General features: G+C 33.9%; 2 protein-coding genes across 2 annotated transcripts; one reads left to right on the top strand and one right to left on the bottom strand.

The window, feature by feature from the left end:
• Window positions 1–1,306: 1,306 nt before the first annotated feature.
• On the top strand, window positions 1,307–14,825 carry LOC134229763 (ribonuclease Y-like). The gene is made up of 9 exons (XM_062711555.1): window positions 1,307–1,464; window positions 3,445–3,519; window positions 3,984–4,031; window positions 5,680–5,734; window positions 6,002–6,091; window positions 6,286–6,349; window positions 7,324–7,390; window positions 8,094–8,208; window positions 14,558–14,825. The coding sequence occupies exons 1-9, from the start codon at window positions 1,392–1,394 to the stop codon at window positions 14,652–14,654; spliced, it is 684 nt and encodes a 227-aa protein (XP_062567539.1). The 5' UTR covers window positions 1,307–1,391; the 3' UTR covers window positions 14,655–14,825.
• A 13-nt stretch (window positions 14,826–14,838) lies between these two features.
• LOC134229762 (EF-hand domain-containing family member C2-like) lies at window positions 14,839–19,916 on the bottom strand. The gene is made up of 10 exons (XM_062711554.1): window positions 19,779–19,916; window positions 19,191–19,530; window positions 18,696–18,919; window positions 18,127–18,483; window positions 17,850–17,988; window positions 17,413–17,721; window positions 16,939–17,132; window positions 16,386–16,717; window positions 15,975–16,067; window positions 14,839–15,319 (listed from the first exon to the last, which is right to left on the bottom strand). The coding sequence occupies exons 1-10, from the start codon at window positions 19,818–19,820 to the stop codon at window positions 15,115–15,117; spliced, it is 2,235 nt and encodes a 744-aa protein (XP_062567538.1). The 5' UTR covers window positions 19,821–19,916; the 3' UTR covers window positions 14,839–15,114.
• Window positions 19,917–20,045: the final 129 nt, after the last annotated feature.

The following is a 20,045-nucleotide window of genomic DNA, read 5'->3' as shown; positions in this document are numbered from 1 at the left end:
GCGTAGATGATGATGATATTTCACTTTTTCCCATGGGAAAAAGGTAGGATAGTTATTATTAAAATCTCACCATTCTCCCATGATTGGATTAATATTCTGACTTTTAATAAATTACGACTTCATATCTTGGGGGATGTTTTTGAGTTCAACACACCCTGTGATATTGCTCTGAAATACCACCAAGTGCTATAATTTAATTTTGCACATTGATGTCCTGTCCAAAGTTAAGGTACTCCGATCCACAGGTTCTGAAAATTAGGCATCGACTAATTGAAATACACAAAATAATGTTTCTGAATTCTCAATGTACTGTATTTTTACCCACGGTAATTCTTCAAACTTCATCAGTCTTTAAAGTTAATCATTTCATATGGGGAATATCAGTAAATCTCAAATAAATTCTCAGGAAATGCGAATAAAAACACCTACATTGCATTTTCCAATTCAAATTTGATCAACAGACACATTTTAGAGATAAAAATGAAAGGTCTCCATGCGTTTGAAGAAAGTTATTTTAAAATACTTTGATGGGGTGAAAATTTCGACTTCTTATAAGACCTTTCTGAACTTCAAAGAACCTTGAAAAACATTAAGAGGCATAGGCATCGGAACCGGGGGGGGGGGGGGGGTTAGCATTTTATGCAAATACAAATGTATATACATAATATAGGCATCGAAAATTGGGGTTTACTTTTTTTTTGTTGGTTTAGCCCCCCCCTTTCAATTAGCCCCCTTTAAATTTGCTTCCGACGCCTATGAGAGGTATAAAATGATAATTGTTGCATGCAAAGATTTAATTTCTAAGCTTCATTTTAAGTCTTTTTGAATTAAATTATAAATAAAAGAATTATCCTTCATGGCTGAGGATTGGAGTACCTTAAATGTCGCACTTTGATGGGATGAAAATTTCGACTTTTTATAGGACCTTTCTGAGAACTTCAAAGAACCTTGAAAAACATTAAGAGGTATAAAATATGATAATTGTTGCATGAAAAGATTTAATTTTCAAGCTTCATTTGAAGTCTTTTTGAATTAAATTATAAATTATAAATTAAAGAGTTATCCTTCATGGCTGAGGATTGGAGTACCTTAAATGTCGTACCTTTCATAACAATTTGCAATTCATATCAAAAATACTTTCAGTTAATAAACAGTAAAAAGGTAGCTTTACTAAAGCAAAAGCAGTGTTATAATCATGATAATAGACATTTGAGTAAAATATGCTTGAAAAGTTCTCACTGGACAAACAGGTTTCTTTCTGATCGGGATCGAGATACAAATTTATGCGGGCTTTTCTGATCGTCTGTCGATCTGTATTACTATTAGGCTGATGATATTCAGTGAATGCTGAATCAGTGAATGACAATAAATGAGAGCACTCCGAGAAGAAAATGTCTGGGAGTAATTCAGGACCAACTTTTCGAGTAGATTTGCTACTTCACAGTTTGAAAGAAATACAGCAAGGTTTGTTTTACCACTGGTTAGTGGTTTTACATGGGTGTTGCTAAAACGCGGAACGGAAAACGGAACGGAAAGCGGAACGGAACGGAAAACGGAATATATTATTTAATATTCAATCACTTAAAATACACAATTTTTATCATAAATGATATATTTTATTCATATTAAATCCCCTATTATTAAAAACAGGTTGTTAAGTCATGTTCAGTCTTTTATTCACAAAAATCGCTGACATAGCAGTGACGTAGAATATAATCAAATTTGAAAGTGGGGAGGGGGGTAAACTTACTTGAAACACAGACCTAAAGTGTTTTAGGTCTATGCTTGAAAAGAGTTTGACAGGGGAAAAAGACAGACAATTTTTGTTCGAAGAAGGGTGGGTGGGTATGTTCTTAGTCCAGGATCTTTCACTTCTTTTTTAACACAAATTTACTATGAAATGCAATGAACATTTCAATTTCATGTAAAAGGTTTGGAGCTAATGTCAAAAGGGGAAGGGCGGACCTTTTGTAATTTTTCAAACGTTCCAAAAAAAAAAGGAAAAATAAACTCAAATGTTTCAGCATTCATATCCACCCCTTACACATGCATGTGCAACATACAAACTATATATCTTCATTAAATGTGAAGATGCTACATTTTTTACACAGAAAAGTTCAACAACAAATTAACTTTACGTGTTAGAGGTGTTTATCCGAACTTGCCGGAAAGGTCTATTCTAGTCGTAATCTTAGGAATTTTTAAAAACATATTCTTTCTCTTTAAACATTGTTTGTCTATATATATCAAATATTTGCCCCCCCCCCCCCCCCCTTCTAGGCACAACCTTTTTTTTTTTTTACTAAAGAAATGTTTATTGAAACCTCCACAATTTCTTAATTAAAGTAGTAAGTAAATGTACAAAAAGCCATGCATTGGAGTGGGAACTGATTCCCCCTCCTGATTATGTATTTGTGTTTTTGTTTTCGCTTGTAATATCTCTTCAGATAAGTTTAACCCCCCCCCCCCCATACATAAACTTATCTTTCAAATACAATTCTATGTCACTGCTACCTTTGCAATTTTCATGAATGATATGGAAATAATCAAGAGTCCATAAAACAATACAAAAATAGGAGCAGAGCAAACACGGACCTCCAAAACATAAGAGGTGGGATCAGATGCCATGGAGGAGTGAGCATCCCCTGCCGATCGGTCACACCCGCTGCGTGCTCCTTGTCATAATCGGTAAATAACGGGGAAATCCGTCAAATCAACGATGTATAAAAAATGAACTAAGATTAATATGAAAAACGTCAGTCAGCATTTGACTCAATGATAAGTTGAATTAGTTGACATGGTCATTATATCGACCTTAGAAATGATGTCTTTAATTACTCGAGACTGCTGATATTTTTTTTATCAACTTGTTTGTCAATAAAGAAAGGTGAACATGAATATATCAACTTATTTTTGATAATACGGGATTGAATGTGCTTAAAATATATTGTTTATGACAAATTTTGTGTATTTTAAGTGATTTAATCTAAACTTATATATTCCGTTTTCCGTTCCGTTCCGCTTTCCGTTCCGTTTTCCGTTCCGCGTTTTAGCAACACCCGTTTTACATGTGTAAAGGAATCATGAATTGCGAGTTTACACAGTAGGGCCTAGTTACTCAATACAATTTAGATTCACTTGGGAAAAGAATTTCATGAACTCTGCAGAACAACTGTATAAATTACATTTATTACCATAATTAAATTACTTCTAAATACATGTAAAATGCTTCAGATTTTGAACCCACAAATGCATTTGTTGTACTTTCTCCACAGGGACTTGAGACAATCTCAGCAAAATCGGGTATATAGTATAATAGGGGATTATACTCATGTGATACTATATACCCGATTTTGCTAAGATTGTCTCAAGTCCCTATGACCTTCTCCTTCTATTATGAAAATAAATAATATGACATTTTTTATAACCTGAAATGCATTGTAGAAAAGAATTGTCTAGAAAATAAACTTGCTGAGAGGCGAAGTAAAAGAAGAGAATTGGAAAATTTACTAGACATAGGTAAGAAAAAAATCCTTAATTTTAATCCTGTTTTGAGAGAAAAGCAACCAAAGTCAACCAATGATCATCCCTCTCTTTACATGAACCGTTATAATTTATTCATATTTATTTCACTACATTTTATGACAGGAAAGCAATTTCTATAAATTCTGCATTCGTAGTATTAAACTTCTATTCATACTGTTTATGAGCACTCATTGTCAGAAACCCATGATCGATCTCGTCCTTACTGTTGAGTAAAAGAAGAGATCACCCAAGGGTATTCGACAATGAGAGTTTATAAATTCAGTTGCTTGAAACTTGTTGAAAAAAAATTGTCTCATAGACAAGCTCTCCAAGATTATATTATAAGGCCTTTTATTTAACTTCGATGGCTGTGATTTATAGTCATATGATATATATAAATTATACTTCCCTATAGTTCTACCAAGTATGTATAACTATTTTAGAAATTATTATTGTAGAGAACAACAAGTTTTCCCAGATGAAAGAAGGACATGAAAAAATGCAAGGTATTTTGATTAAATGTGCTGAGGTATTATTTCTCAACGGCAAAGTTATCCCAAAGACTTGGGGGGGGGGGGGGGGGGGGTCCCACCTATACTGGTGTAAAACACTGGTCATTTGGTATTCTTCCTAAACTAGGGGAGGAACCTCAGATCCCTTTTCTACTTTAAATGTCCCCTTCTATCTTCTTAGGGACAACTCTGCAATAAATATGTAATCATTTCAAGTTTCAATCGATACAGAATCTTTTGCAATTTTCAGACACTGAGCAGACTAGGTTTAATTTTATCCTGCAGCATTTCATGTATATGAAACCATTTGATCTAAAGCAAAATTATGAATTCTTTATGATCTTGGTTAATTTTAGTCCTTTTATATTCACCCTATCACACTTGAAATATTTTTTCCCATTTGATTTTGTCAAATTTTCCTGTCCATGGTATACAGTTGACACCAAATGTTTCTTGTGGTTTTTCCCAATGGTAATTTGCTGTTGAATGACAAATGACATTTTCGAACTTGTAAATCTGAACAGCAGGGTGCTCAAAGTTTAGAATTGCATTTTTATTGACTGATCAAAAGCTCTGATGACAAAAAATGTTGCATATTAAGATAAAACTCCACAAAAAAGAAAGAAAGATGTAATGAATGTGGAAACTTTAGGCTTTAGGCATCTGTTCAGTTCATTTCTACTTTAATAAAACTTAAAGGGCAATAGGATCTTCAATATGATCACAGTTGAAAGATGTTTATGGAAAGATGACTCTTCACTAATTTTAGATGGATATAAATTAAAAAAAATAATGAATACATGTTCAACAAGCTAATTCAGAGAATCTGTGTCCCCTGCTGAAGGAAAAAAGAAGAGCAGATCTAAGAGTTGAGGGGAGGGAGGCACTTTAAGAAGGGCAGATGGGCCATAGGGAGTTATGGTTTAAAATTTAATTGCAAGAAATCAAAAGCTTCCTGAGATATTGCCTAGAAATAAACATTTTACACACAATCAGAATATATGAATTTACATTACTTTGACCTTTTGACCTCAAAATAAATAAGGTTCTTCTTTCGGCCATAGGGAGTTGTTGTTCAAAATTTTGCTGCATACGCTCAGAGACTTCTTGCAATATTGGGCAGAAATGAAAGTGTTAAAAAAGACAAGATTCATGAATTTATGATCTTGAATTTTTGACCTCAAAATTAATAGGGGCCTTGCTTTGGCCATAGGGAGTTGTGTAAAATTTCATTTCAAGAGCTCAAAGGCTTCTTAAGACATTGAGTAGAATTACTAGAAATGAAAGATACAGACAGAAAGTGAAACACAGACAGATTGAGGAACTAACAGACAGTCACAGACCAAAATTAATATCACCCACCTTTGGGGGAGAGGACAAATGTGAAAATACCAATTCATGTAATTCTGTTATCAAAGTATTATTTGCACAACATTTATTGAGAATTGTCAGTTCAAATCCATCTGCAACTTCAACGTTAAACTTTTAACTTGTGGACAAATCCTTCATAAATACACAATTTACCAAAAACGGTTTGTGAGAAAATAATAGCAAGTATATTTTTGAGTAAAAAAAGATGCTTGTACATATATAGTTGTTAATAATAATTTTTTTTTGTAACTTGTGAAATGTTTTCTTTCAGAGACCATGAAGGTTGCACAACTTAAAGAGGCTCAGACACAGTCTTTGGCAAATAGGTAAAACATAAGCATTGTTATAAAAGGATAATGGTACTATTAAATATTTAAGTATGTTTTATTCAGTGTGTGGTATTTAATCTGTATGTCTTGTATTAACTGGGAACATGACTACATTGTAAGTCATCAGCATCTACAGTTGATCCAAGATGCAATACAGTTCATAGTTTTTGAAAGAAAAAAGAATCATTTTGTTACAAGAGAATCCCCTCCAATATACCAGGGTATTAATCATTGGTAGTTCTTTTTAAATTCATGTTATTTTAGAATGGAAGAATCAAATCAGGAAATGAGAGAAAGTATCAAAGAATTGAACAAGAAACTGATGATAGAAAAGGAGAGGCAAACTGAGAACATGTAGGTGAATTTAGAAGATTTATATATATGTTTTACATATTTTGTTAACAGTTTGATATATGCATATATCTGCATGTACTTGATAGATTTGATGATAGATTTAAAAAAAGATTGAATGTATTGAAATGGAATTCTCCAGTTTTTACTGATTTCTTACTTTAAAGCTATGTTAATTACTTATTTTTAATTTTCAGAGAAAACTTTCAAAAGGAATTATCAGACATTGCCAACCGTCTAATTAATGCAAGGTCATTTTATGTAAGTTTCATTCTTGAAAACTAATCTTGTAAGAATCTAGTAACAGTTTGTTAATTAGACTACAGGGAATGTGAAATATATCTTTGTTCTGTTGAGCTGTATTGGAAACTTGTGTGACCTTTAATAGCTTTATTCAATGTTTTACAATCTTTCATCCATTAACATATGCCCAGTATATGTATATACATCATTTACAGTCTTGGAACCAAATTCAACTTAATTTGGAATAAGTATGTTTGAATAAATGAAATTCTGATTTTCTATTACAGAAGTGTAACCTCCCCCTCACATACAACCCCCCCCTCCACACAACCACACACCTTTCTAGGGGGATTAATATACAATTATGGACTGTTTAGAAGGGAGACATCACCAATTATCAGGTCTGAGTAGCGTTGTCACCCGAGGGCGCTTGCGCTTGCGCCCTCGGGTGACAACCCTACTCAGACCTGAAAATTGATGATGTCTCCCTTCTAAACAGTCCATAATAGTTTTATTATCCTGAAGAATATACAATTAGCAATTAGATAGAGTAGAAAATAGTAATCAAACCTCTTGTTTTATTCTACTCTGCTCCGATTCCATACTTTCAAAATATGTCAACAGACAACTTTGACGTCATCGTTGGAATTTATTGTTTACCGATCCCGCAAATTTAGCAATTGTACTTATAAATAGGAGTTATCTCGCTTAAACCACTATAGTTTCATTCAAAGGGCGACATCACAGTTGTAACCCTGCATGCCTGTTAACGCTATTTCATTGTCATCTGAAGGGAAATAACAGTTGTCACCCTGCGTGTGAGGGAGACATCACGAGTTGTCTCCCTGCACGTGACCTGCTCTAAACCAATCAGATTGACTGTCTAATTCTGAAGGATAATAATGTAGCAAGTACCAGTTCATGTAGTGCATGTATAAATGTATGGGTTCTTTAGATCATGTACATGTATTTCTAATTTTGAATAATTGTAGGAAGATTCTTCTCTGAACCAAGTAATTGGAGAGGCAGAATTTCACAAGACTGATATACAAAGCAAAGGTAATTCATTTAATTGATTGAATGCAATTTTAAGATCATTCACGTTCTCTGTCATTTTCAGTTCTTTTTCATTTGATGTAATGTAGTTTTATAATGATTATTCATAAAAGATCTTCAAATGAAAATTCAGATTCAATAATTTTTTTTAAAACCATTTTAAAGAAAAACCGTATTCTACTGTATATAGCTAATCTCTTTGAAAATTAAAGAGACACTGTGATGGAAAAACAGGGAAATTGACAAAAGTAGAATTTTTGCAAATTTTACTCAATTGAAATGTTGAAACATATACATCTATGAAATCTTTTTTTACACAAATAAGACTTAGTGTCAATTTAAATTTGTTCAAGTCATGATCTGCGGGGTAGGGTGGGGCCAAAATGAGGGATCAAAGTTTACACAGGATATATCATAACGAAAAATCTTTTAATAAGGTTCTTTTCAAGAACAACAAAGTCATATTTATTAGTCATATTGATATGGAAGCATCCTCAGGTAGTGTAAATCCAAGTTTTCCATTCCTCCTGTAGATTTTTCAAATCTGAACTGATTTCTATTTTTTTCTTAACCAAATTAAGTGCTCATTTGAGCAATGTGTCCCATGGACCTCTTGTATAAATGTGCAGCATTTTGATCACATAAACCTAAATTTTATCAAATGATGATTATTTTTTCTTTTAAGTGTACATGTATTTATTTGCAGTTGTAAATTGCCATCAACAGTATTTAGATCTCCAACAAAGACTGGAAAATTTATCACTCCATAACAAGCCTTGTGGATATGAAGATATTCCCATGGAATTTCGAAAAGAAATATGGTGAGTTAATACAGTTATGTAGTATATGTGTACATGTATTTATATTTACAAGAAGCATGAGGCTTGAGTATTCTTTATCTCAAGGCATTTATTTTTGTGAACTACTACTTGCTGCTTACTTTTCACATTTTCTGATTTTACCTATCTAGAAATGTAAGGCTTTTTTATGTGAAGTTTCATGCCTCTCTCTTAAAGGAGTAGGTGAAAAGAGTAAAAATTCAAAGAATTGTGTGCAGGCCCCCCACTTTTTGTGTCTTTGTGGATGCGATGTCATTTTTTATGACATATTGTGTTAAATGTGAATGCCCTATGTCAAGGTTAAACTTCAAGGTCAAAAATTCTCTAGAACCAGCAAGCTAGAAACAAACAATTAGGTATGTATCTATGTAAGCTTCCTTATGAAGTCAGGTGTTGATTCAGATTAGTCCAGTATGTGATAAAAGGGACCATAACTGTCCACACATTATTTATCTAAGAGTGCTAAAATACAGTTTTATGTATGACATTATCACAGCATTACCATGTGAGGGACAAGCAAAACTGACCTCTATAAAAAATTATACAAAGGCTTGACTTTATGAAGCTTCCTGTTTGACATTGACATTACTTTTTGATGTCACAATGCAAAGGCATACATGTAATATAACTCAGCGCAATGTTCCTATCTATCATACATGAATCCTGAACATGTGACCACTGTATTATAATTTAATAATTTAATTTCAGTTGTAACACGTCATTTGATTGGTTAAACGGTTTTATCCATTTTGTATAACACAAAGATAACTGTGTCCTTGACGTCATTTGGGAAAGTTCAATCACTGGAAGAAAATTTTCATAAATCATGTTTGATACAAAATAAACGGTATTCTCATTTCACACAAAGATTGCTATGACGTGTGTCAACTTTCAAAATGTGCTATATCTTTTATATGAAAACTTGCCTTTCACACAAAGATTGCTGAAGGAAAAAAGGTCATTCGGATAAATCACTGGCAGAAAAATTTCATAATTTGTGTTCAGTCCACTTTGAAAACTTAATTTCACACAAAGATTATGACCCAAGGGTGTGTCATGACCTTGACCAAAGGTCATTAAGTTGGTAGAAAAATTTCAAATTCTTCCATATCTTTCTTATGCATAAACTTGGTAGGTTCTCATTTCACACAAAGATTGCCCATGACCCAAGGGTGTGTCATGACCTTGACCCAAGGTCATTTGGGGAAGTTCAAGGTCACTGGTAGAAAAATTTCATAATTTGTGTCCGCTATCTTTCTTATGGATAAACTTGGTTTATTTCACTGAAAGATTGCCCATGACCCAAGGGTGTGTCATGACCTTGACCCAAGGTTATTTGGGGAAGTTATCACTGGAATAAAAATTTCATAATTTGTTTTTGATACATATCTTTATTATTGAAAAACTTACTTCTGAAAAACCCAGCGGGGGGTATTTTGTCCCGTTTGGACAGTTCTAGTAATTTAATAACTAAATAATAACATGCCTCCAATCAATAGGCACCAGTCAGCAAGAAAAAAGAAGAATTACACTATTCAGAAAAGGACTCCAACCTTGGAATAAGGATAAAAAGTTCTTAAGCAGTGATGATTGTAATATAGAGCACGTACAGTACCTCAATCAACAGCACTGTATTCGTACAGATAAGGCCATCTATGAAGCTGGCTTAAAGAAAGTACGATGGGCCTCCTAACACTAAGCAAATTGTGACCTAAAAACAGATAACAGAAAAGGAAACATGCAAAAAAAATCCTCTGAAAATATAACTGTAAACTTTGCAGAATTGCAAGACTGTGTCAAACTGTGCATGTGTCAAAGACGGTGGTGTTGAGACTTCAATTGTTCAGAGAAAAGGATTGTGTGTATCACTTTGAAACACTTGTTACAACTGTTTGTTTGATGCAAGGCCCTATCAGCTGTGCACAGAATGAAATAAGAAAAAAAGGGCTCCTGCAGCAGGATGTCTGAGTGAAGGACTGTCAGCTAGTGGCAACATTGAAGTCAAAAATTAAAGGTTCTGACATTCAAATGATGATGGCATTTCAGCCATTTCTAGATATTAGAAGTCCAAGTTGAACAAATATCAATACAATGTGAAAAAGTTGTACTCAATGAAAAGACAATGATTGCAAATTGGAAGTTTGAAGTGGAAGTGGCAACCTGCCTTGGTAAAAGAAAGCTTTAATACATGTATATCAATAGGAAAGAAGACAGATGCTACAACAATCGCAACCAGGCAGGCTATGATTCAAGTATAATTATTGAAAAATGATTGGTTGTTCCTTTAGCAATGGCAACAAAATATTTTCAAAAATTAACAGCTGTAGTCAGGAAGCAAACAAATGTTCCCTTGTTTGACTTGTAATTTATTTACTGATGACTCCATTTCTTCTAGTGAAGTGAAATTTGCTTACAAAAAACTTACAGAAAATTCACAATGTTAATGCTCACAATAAACTCCTTCACAAGTGATGCAAGTGCCCAAATAAGCAAAGTAATTAAGGAATTTGTCAAGAAAAAGATTACACTATCAAGTAATTTCATGTTTTGTACAACGATTACATACCATTCAGGGAAAAGTTAAAAGCATGGGTTTTTTTTCCAAAATTATAACTGGCAATAACTGCAGATAATCAACAAGACAATTTTCAACAAAAATTGGCATCATGTACCAGTAGTCAGTGAGAATTAAGCTTGTAAGCTTTCAAAAATACATGGCTGACACTTTTGCACCCAAGGCACTAGTGGTGGTGAAAAACATTGTTGACTGTTTCAGGGGTCTCACACTAACTGTGGGGAAAAATCTTCAGCATGCTCACTTGGAATCATTCTGCCATAAGGAAAGTACTTGGATCTTGTCACTGAAGACTGTCGTAAGCTGGAATCATATTATTAAGCAACTCCTGTCTCTGTAGATTTTAAATAAAATGTCACTTCTACATACAAACAATCAATAGAAAAGCTTGCATCACAGAGTTTTTGCATATACACAAAAATCTATGCACTATAAAAGGAATTTTCATGGACTATGCCACTCAGCTTGTCATTCATCTTCATTTGGAACAGGAAAATCATTAGTACTCTTGGCAAAATCCCTTGTATTAAATATTTCAAAGTGTGACTCTTATGTTTTATGACTCAAAAGGATATGCTGGCTTTGTATCATTTGCAGAGAAAGAAAACAGTGAAGTACAAAATACATGTGACATCTTGCAAAATTGAAAAAAAGTCAAGGGTCTTTGTATTCAGATGCATGTAATGAGTGAAAATCACAACTATGGAATAAATCCTTGCAAACAATATTAAAACTGATAAACTGAACACATTCCTGAGTTCTCATTTCTGGGTTCTTCTTGCCTATCTTAAAATATAATTTTTAAAACCACCATCTCTCAAAGGTATGTCTTAGCATGCTTGCGATAATAATTTAATTCTGGTTGTAATGCTGTATTTGATTGGATAAAAAATTTACTTCATATCGTATAAAATGGGTTGCCTACGTCACAATGACTTTCGTCAAAAACGTATCAATCCGCCTGACGTTACATTCAAATTTTGTACAAATTGAAGCCATTTTGTTAGAACAATCATCTTTTTTTCTTACATCAAATGAATGAAAATTAAATTATAAGCAATGAAATTAATAGCTACCCATTTTATACGGTATAAACTGGGTTGGAACAGTTTACGCTTTTTTATAAACCGCTTCGCGGTTTATAAAGCGTAAACTGCCCCAACCCAGTTTATACCGTATAAAATGGGTAGTTATTAAATTCATTCTTTAAATAATGTTGCACATTGCATGTTGATATCTCCTGGTTTGAGAGATAAATTTATTAATTTATTACACTTTTTCTCATATATGCCACAGATGTTAGACATACTATTGTATATTTGATTGATTGTATATTGTTTAACATCCCTCTCAAGAATTTTTCATTCATATGGACACGCCACCACTTGTCGGTGGAGAGCTGCAAATTTTGTCCTTTCCTCAACAGAGTCGGCACTCAGGGCCATTGAGCAAGGAGGGATCTTTATCGTGCCAGCACCTACTGCGACACAGGAACCCAGTTTTATATGGTCTCGTCCAAATGACTGGTCTCCACATCCCACAGTGGAATTGGAAACTGGTAACATATGGATCAACTCCTTACTTCACAACTCTGGAGAAGGCGCTCTAACCACTCCACCAAGCGGGCCATGTGTACATATATAATTGAAAACTGGCAGATGTTTTTAAAAAATATGTGTTTGTGGAACACTGATGCCCCCATGTGGCAACATAGCAAAGACTAAACTTTTCTTAAATGCAAATTTTATATATTGGTACCAAGAGTTATGTATACTCACTGGAAATACAATTGTGAAATATGAAAGTAGGCCAAGGTTAAAGTTTTTTAAAGTACGAAAATCTTCAAGCTCAAGGTCATTGGTATCCAATGAAAGGCCTTGCTACGAAAAGTACACATGTAGAGTATGGAAGCCCTAGCCCTAACCGTTCAGAAGTTATAGCCAAGGTTAAAAATTTTAAAAGTAGGTCAAACTCCAAGGTCAAAGGTCTTGTTATCAAATGAAAAGTCTTGTCACAAGGATTAAATATTTAAAGCATGAAAGCACTAGCCCTAACCATTGAAAAGTAATGGTCAATGTTTGCTTTTTAAATGTAGGTAAAACTCCAAGGTCAAGGTCAAAGGGTCAAAGTTCTTGGTATCCAATAAGGGGTCTTCTCACAAGGATTACATAAGTGAAGTATGAGATCACTTGCCCTTAGCATTCAAAAGTTATGGCCAAGGATAAAGTTTTTTCGCAATTACAAAAATCTCCAAGGTCAAGGTAGTCAGTATCCAATGAAAGGACTTGCCACATAAAATACATATATAAAGTATGGAAGCCCTAGCCCTAACCATTCAAAAGTTATGGCCAAGGTTAAACAATTTTAAAAGTAGGTCGAACTCCAAGGTCAAAGGGTCAAAGGTCTTGCTATCAAATGAAAGGTCTTGTCAAAAGGATTAAATATGTAAAGTATGAAAGCATTAGCCCTAACCCTTTAAAAGTTATGGTTTAGGTTCGCTTTTTAAAAGTGGGTCAAACTCCAAGGTCAAGGTCAAAGGTTAAAGTTCTTGGTATCTAATGAAGGGTCTTTTCACAAGGATTTTATATAAAGTACATGCATGAAAGCCCTAACCCTTACCGTTCAAAAGTTATGGCTAAGGTTAAAGTTTTTTCACAAGTACGGAAATTGTCAAGGTTGTTGGTATCCAATGAAAGGACTTTTAACAAGAAATATATATGTGAAGTATAAAGGTCCTGGTATCTATTGTTCAAAAGATATGGCCAAGGTAAAAGTTTGGAATTTTTGTCTAAAAGTGGGTCAAACTCCAAAATCAAGCTCAAAAGGTCAAATTTGGTGGTACCCAAAGAAAGGTCTTGTCACAAGGAATACACATGTGAAATATGAAAGTCATTGCTCCAATAAATCAAAAGTTATGGGCAAGGTTAAAGTTTTTGCGGACAAACAGATAGACAGACAGACACCTAGACAGACGGACACGACAAAAACTATATACCCCCAAAACTTCGTTTATGGGGGCATAAAAAAGGCTTTTATGCTGGAAATGTGGCCTTATAATTGTCACCTTCTGAGTCTGTTTTTCCATATCAAATATTACTATCACTTCATAAAATTATATCTAAGGAGTTTTGAAATCAGAAACTGTCATCTTTCGGCTGTAAAGGGTTTTATATACTTTAGACATGCTAAGCGCATTGATTGATTTGAATAATGCTGTGAAGAATCATTAGCTCATTAAAATGATATCATAATTATAAACTGTGTGGTCATTGTGCTGTTTTCCTCTATCTGCAACTAGTGATTTGAATTTAAAATGTGTAGCAATGAAGTTTTCAACATGTAACAAAGCTTTGAAACGCACAGTGTATCTAATGCATTAAAAATGTTAACATGAACCTATACTGCATGGTTTGATGCATTAAATAATACTAATATAGCAATTTTCTCTTACCTAAAAGTACTGAATAAATAAATATATACATGTAAAAATGTCATATATTTCACTCTTATTTGTGCAAAATAAGGTTTATGAATGACATCATGACAACCTTACCATTAAAGGGACAAGCAAAGCTGCATGACTCCTTTATAAAATATATTCTATGAAAGCTTTTTATATGGACATCTTCATGTATATATCATTGGAAAGATAAAGTCAGTGATGAATTCTATAAATATCACAAAACTTTAGGAAAATAGGGAAACTTATACCTATTCAAAGTACAATACCATACTAAAAGTGTTGTACATTTTCAGGGCAATGTTTAAAGAAGAGAATGCTGCTGCCAAGGAACTCTTAAAAAGGAACAGAGAGAAACTTCAGACCATCAAGGAGGAGATAACCTTAGCCTGAAAATATGAATATCAATTACTTTTGATCACTCCAATGATATAACAGAAAAAAAAAAGAAATAGCTTGAGCTTCCTTCACACAGCAAGTGACCCTAGGACTGCCAAGCTTGAAAAAAGTGTTTCCGATTGCTCAATAAGTTGATAATTATGCATTTGTTAACTGATATCAAGTACAAGATTACAGCTACATGTTTACTCTTTTTATTCACATTTAAAATATTTAATATAGTCAATATGTACATAAACTTCATAAACACTGGTTTGTGCCAAATTTGTTTCTTGTTGATTATTTATTCCTGTTAACTTCTTGTTTGTTATTGTTCATCCTTTTACAACACAATAAATGCTCAGAAAAAGTGAAATGAATTGCAGTTATAAATACTTCAGGCACAAGTTTTGTTATTAAAATTACAAATCTTGTATCACAGATAATTTGATAAACTCCCTAGCACACTTAGTCTTTATGATGATTTGGCTTTTCCAAAGCAATCTTGTAGGAGATTCTGATAGTTAATTGTTGATACACTTCCTTTGCCTTGCTGTGTTCCTACCCAGTTGGGATCAGAGGAGGGTTCATATTGCATGGGGGGTACTGGGGAGTCCCTCCAATTCATCTGACTGATGAGGTTCCTGTAAGCCACCTCCCCTTTCTCTGAGGCAACAGCCCTGAAATTGAGAGAAAAAAACCTAAATAAAGGTTCAGATCTACTTCTATTAACTCTATAGATATGTCTTAAAGAACATGAAGAAAATTATTTCTTGCAATATTTGTAACTGGGTTTTAGATTTTTTGAGAATGATTGATAATCATGAGAAAACCTAATTAACTTACAATGTGATTTTGCCAGAATATTCTTGATTGATGAGTGAATTTATTCTATCATACTGAGTACATGTTTAAGAATAAAGGGTGTAGTAAAAATCTAACGATCAATTTCAAATACTTTAATTGCCATGCAAATCAAATTAAGAAAACTAAAAGATTGTTTCAGCATTTGATGATTTTTTTTATTATTAGACTTTTACTTGAAGAAGTCAGAGAGAAAATAGACTTTTCTCTAAATTATCTGAGATATACAAGTATATGAATACTAGAGAGTTCCTATTAGACTACATTCTGTAAAATACCAATTTTGATCTTCAAATTCCAAGTCAATAATGATCAATGTATGGGAATATTCAATTTCCCATTCAATCCTAAAAAAGTAGATTTTGAAGTGTATATTTATAAATCTCTACTTGGTCTAAAAATTATATGAATATAAGCTACATGTTTTGCGTACATGTATATATCGAACCAAAGGTAAAATTAAAAGCTTACATGGAGAGTGCAGCTCTCAGAATATCATCAGGGAGGGGAACATTGTGAGCTCTGAAAATGGTCCTGACAACTTCAGCATCCAACATGCCTTGTCTGTAAGATCAATAAAATATTGATTAGTTTAATTTCTGTATAGCAAATATATTAAAAGTTCTCAAATATTTTTTGAAACTTCATTTTTGGATAAAATTTATAAGCAAAAAAGCCTCAAATCTTAATCAGCATAAAAACTTAATACAGGAATAATATATTTCATTGGTATTAAAAGTAAACCCCCAGTTTTTTCCTCCAAGTTATGAATTGCAGTTGATAATTTTGGAAGCTAGTTTCATCACTAAATATGGGCTTATCATAATGTTCTTTCCAATTAATTCTTTTTTTTTTGGGGGGGGGGAGGTAAAATTGACATACTTCTCTTTGTCATTCTGCATGCAGTCCTCCAACAGTTTTCCGAATCCTTCATAGTTTCTCTTCCTGAGTTGTTCCTGGACAATGGCCACGAGTTTGTTGGAGTCAATAGCGTCCTCCTGAGTTCTCTGGCTGTAGTGACGAGCCACAGTCATGATCTCATGATCACTGATGGTGGGGTCAATCTGTCGGAGGAGGGAGACCAACTGGTCATATCCCATACATCCAGAACCATTGGGGTCATTCCTCATGAAGAAAGAGCGAATCTCGTCCTGGTTGTTGCCTACTTTGCTGACAAGTTTTTGCAAAATGGCATTAATGTTGGCTCTAGGATACTGAAGAAAGAAATAATTTGACAATGAATATGAATTCAACACATATCCAAATACATTCTATGCATTGACTAACTTGATTATAAAACATGACAGTAACTTGAAAATTATATCTTTTCTGTTGCATTAATAACAATGTATTTTTTGCAAGAAGGACAGCCCCTGCAATAGCGTACATCAGTATAAGACAAAACTGTTAGTTTACTGTATCATGTATGACTTACTCCAGAATTCTCTTCCATGTATCTAAATGCATATTCATCAGCATCAATGAGGACAAATTTGTGGCTGTTGAAGTTGACACAAGCACCGACAAACAGATCGTCAGACAGGTAATACTGGGACATCTCTGTACTGTAGGCCTGCTGGTTAGGCTTCTTAATCCGGGTCCTCTCCAAGAATTTACCTCCAATGATTCCTGCCAAAAGGGAGGTAACTTGTGAATTTTCAAAAATATTCAAGAGCAGAGTTTAATCAATACTGAATTTATTTCTCTTTCTAAAATGTTTTTTTAAAACTTTGTGCAAATAAATAGATCGATGGTTTGTTAATTCAATGTAAAATTTCAGTGTCTTTGAATCAATCTGTTCATTATTTAGTTAATATATTTTAGCAGTGATATTTTCTGGCACTTTTTCATGAATTTCTAAAGAAAAAATGAAACTCTTTCTGTTCCCTGTTTATTTATAACAAATTACCTGAATTTCTGACAGGAGGTTCAAAGACTGAGATGGTATCATCAGACAGATAGTAGGAGATGATGAAGCGTCGCTCCTGGTCGATGGGTTTGGATGTGTCCATACGGGCCAGGAAACGGAGGACATTGCTGTCAAGTCCACGTCTGTCCTTCTCCATAAACTTGATGAAGTCCCTCTTGGGAGGTTTGGGAAGGAGACCCATACAAGAGCAGAGGGAGTCCTCCTCACTTCCCCATCCATTGTAGGGAGGGAATTGACGTGGAGGATTTCCACCGGTGTTCTTCTTGTATTGGACAGATGAGAAGTCCTCTGAAAAGGTATTAAAAGTATGATTCTAATTTCTAGATAATGACATAGTCTGAAAGATATTTGCTGAAATTCCTTAAAACAAAACAGAATTTTCATGCTTTTAAATGTGATCTATTGTTTCCACTTACCAATTCCATACTTGGTGCGATAGTACTCCTTTGTGAAATCGTCACAATCACACAGTAAGATTTTTCTTCCCCAGACATTGAGTACAGATCCTAGTGTTAGATCACTGTCTCTGTAGAAGTCTGTGTTCACTGCTCCTGTCTGTAACATTTAATATTAAAAAGTTTTATACATTCAATTTTATTTCTCATAGCCCATATTTGACTAAAAAAAAATTTTGTCAATCTGACAAGAGCAAATATCATACATCTATTTATATTTACAACTTCAATTATGTACCTTTAAGCTATCTAAGATATATCTGCCTCCATGACCAGTTGGACCAAATACATTCAGTACAGTCCTGTCTGTAATTTCTCCTGGCTGGCGGAGGGATTCAATGTTCTTGGGAAGCTTTCCACGCCTGAGGAACATTGGGGCAGCATCTCTACCAGAGTTGGCAGGAATGACTTCTCGGATTTCAATCGTGTCATCAGCCAAGAAGTAATGGAGCACCAGTTCCCGCGGATCCCCAAACATGCTGTCCGTGTCATCCCAGTAACAGAAGAAGCGTAAGACGTGACGATCATGGTCCAAGAATTGTTTTAGTGTGTCATGCTTCTCATAGGGTCTGAGTGGCTGCATGCTTTCATCCATCTGGGAGAAAACACATTATACTAGGTGAGTTTATATGCATTATCTTTTTTTAGAATTGTTTATTGAAACAAATCTTGATGATTAATTGGTATTGTCATTTTTCAGAAGGATATTTCAATAACTTTTTTAAAAACACACACCAAATCGTAGATCGTTTTCAGTTAGCATTTGGTTAGGTTTTAAATGGGCTGAATCATCTTTGAAATACTTACAGCTTTCCTATATTTGGTATATGGGTTTTCTGGTTTGTTATCAGGTTCATTGACTCTGACTCCCATTTTCCTGAGGAAGTTCTTTGTGAAATCATCTGCATTTGTGATCTTGAAAACTTTAGAGTAAAGGTTGATTTCACAGCCAATGTTAAAGTCCTCGGCAGTGTAGTACTCATCATCATGTGGAGCTGGTTTGGGGATTCTGTGTCTTCGGATAAGTGTGCCTGTTGTAAATCAAGAAAATGAATTTCATAGCCTGGGTTTAATTTTGGGGATCTGTGCAACTAACAAATATATGACACTGAAAAATTCTGATTTAAGGAATAACTCTCTTCTGATATGGTATTTGTGATCATTAATGTCGATTTAACAGTCGCAAAATAAGATTATGAGAAAAAGAGATGATATGTATGATAATGACACAAAGCAAGGATCTACTTTAATTTCAAGTAAGAAAATCATTTGCAAAACAGTTGAGTGTGTCTTATTTTTTACCTTGTGGTACTCCACTGTTCTTTTCTCTTGGTTCAATGACTTGAATGGAATCATCTTCTAAGTAGAAATAGATCTTGCAGTTACGAACTCTGTACTGTTCTTCACGTTTCTCGTAAACAGCCTCTTGGAAATATGCATCAAAACACAGGACCTGTCTGTCAAAGGCCACCCATGCAGGCAAGTTGCTTCCTTCTCCCTTTGGGAAGACTGTGTTTTGTGGTTTTATTTTTTGACCCCTAAGGAGCTCACCACCTATACCAGGTTTCTCCTCTCCAACCAGCATAGAAACTTCATTTTTGTAGTCAAAATGGTGAGATTTGTGATATTTTGTTTTACCAAGCTGGAATTTATGGAACACAATATGATTTTTATGCATATGTAAGATATTAGACGTATATATTTTTAAAAGATGATATAAAATGCAACAGATTTATTTCAATGTTGTTAATTTGAAAAATGCATCTGCTATCAACACATGCTGCAATCAGAAAACACTTATCCCATTTCTATTCCTCTAACACATTTCTCGTAAGTTTATTAAGATTTAGAATTACAAACTAAGTAAAAAATATATCTTATATTACTTACGCTTTTGTTGAAAGAGTTTCCCGGGAGAAACGGTAATGCCATTGCTTATTTTTTGGTCTATCCCGGTTATGCACTACCACATCAACATTGACTGAAACCAACACAGTAAAGAGTTTACGTGGTTACCAAGGTGCACGACCTAGCAATGTCCTTCCGCATTGAAACTTCAAAAATATAGTCTATGATTAGAATGAAAATTATTGCATAAAATTAAATCTTTTGTATATTATGAATAATTAAAACTGTTTTTTAAACTTTGAGCTTTGC

This window comes from Saccostrea cucullata, unplaced genomic scaffold (genome assembly GCF_032062105.1).
Source record: "Saccostrea cucullata isolate Sc308-1 unplaced genomic scaffold, CSIRO_AGI_Scuc_v1 ctg287, whole genome shotgun sequence".
In the NCBI taxonomy this organism is placed as follows: Eukaryota; Metazoa; Mollusca; class Bivalvia; order Ostreida; family Ostreidae; genus Saccostrea; species Saccostrea cuccullata.
This window is presented reverse-complemented; position numbering and strand designations above follow the sequence as displayed.

Coding starts and splice junctions, on each gene's coding strand:
- LOC134229763 (XM_062711555.1), top strand. CDS start 1,392: ATGTCTGGGAGTAATTCAGGACCAACTTTTCGAGTAGATTTGCTACTT. Junction 1,465..3,444: donor TTTGAAAGAAATACAGCAAG/GTTTGTTTTACC, acceptor AATGCATTGTAG/AAAAGAATTGTCTAGAAAAT. Junction 5,735..6,001: donor ACACAGTCTTTGGCAAATAG/GTAAAACATAAG, acceptor ATGTTATTTTAG/AATGGAAGAATCAAATCAGG.
- LOC134229762 (XM_062711554.1), bottom strand. CDS start 19,820: ATGGCATTACCGTTTCTCCCGGGAAACTCTTTCAACAAAAGC. Junction 16,718..16,938: donor ACATGGAAGAGAATTCTGGA/GTAAGTCATACA, acceptor TTCTTTCTTCAG/TATCCTAGAGCCAACATTAA. Junction 15,320..15,974: donor CTGAGAGCTGCACTCTCCAT/GTAAGCTTTTAA, acceptor TCTCAATTTCAG/GGCTGTTGCCTCAGAGAAAG.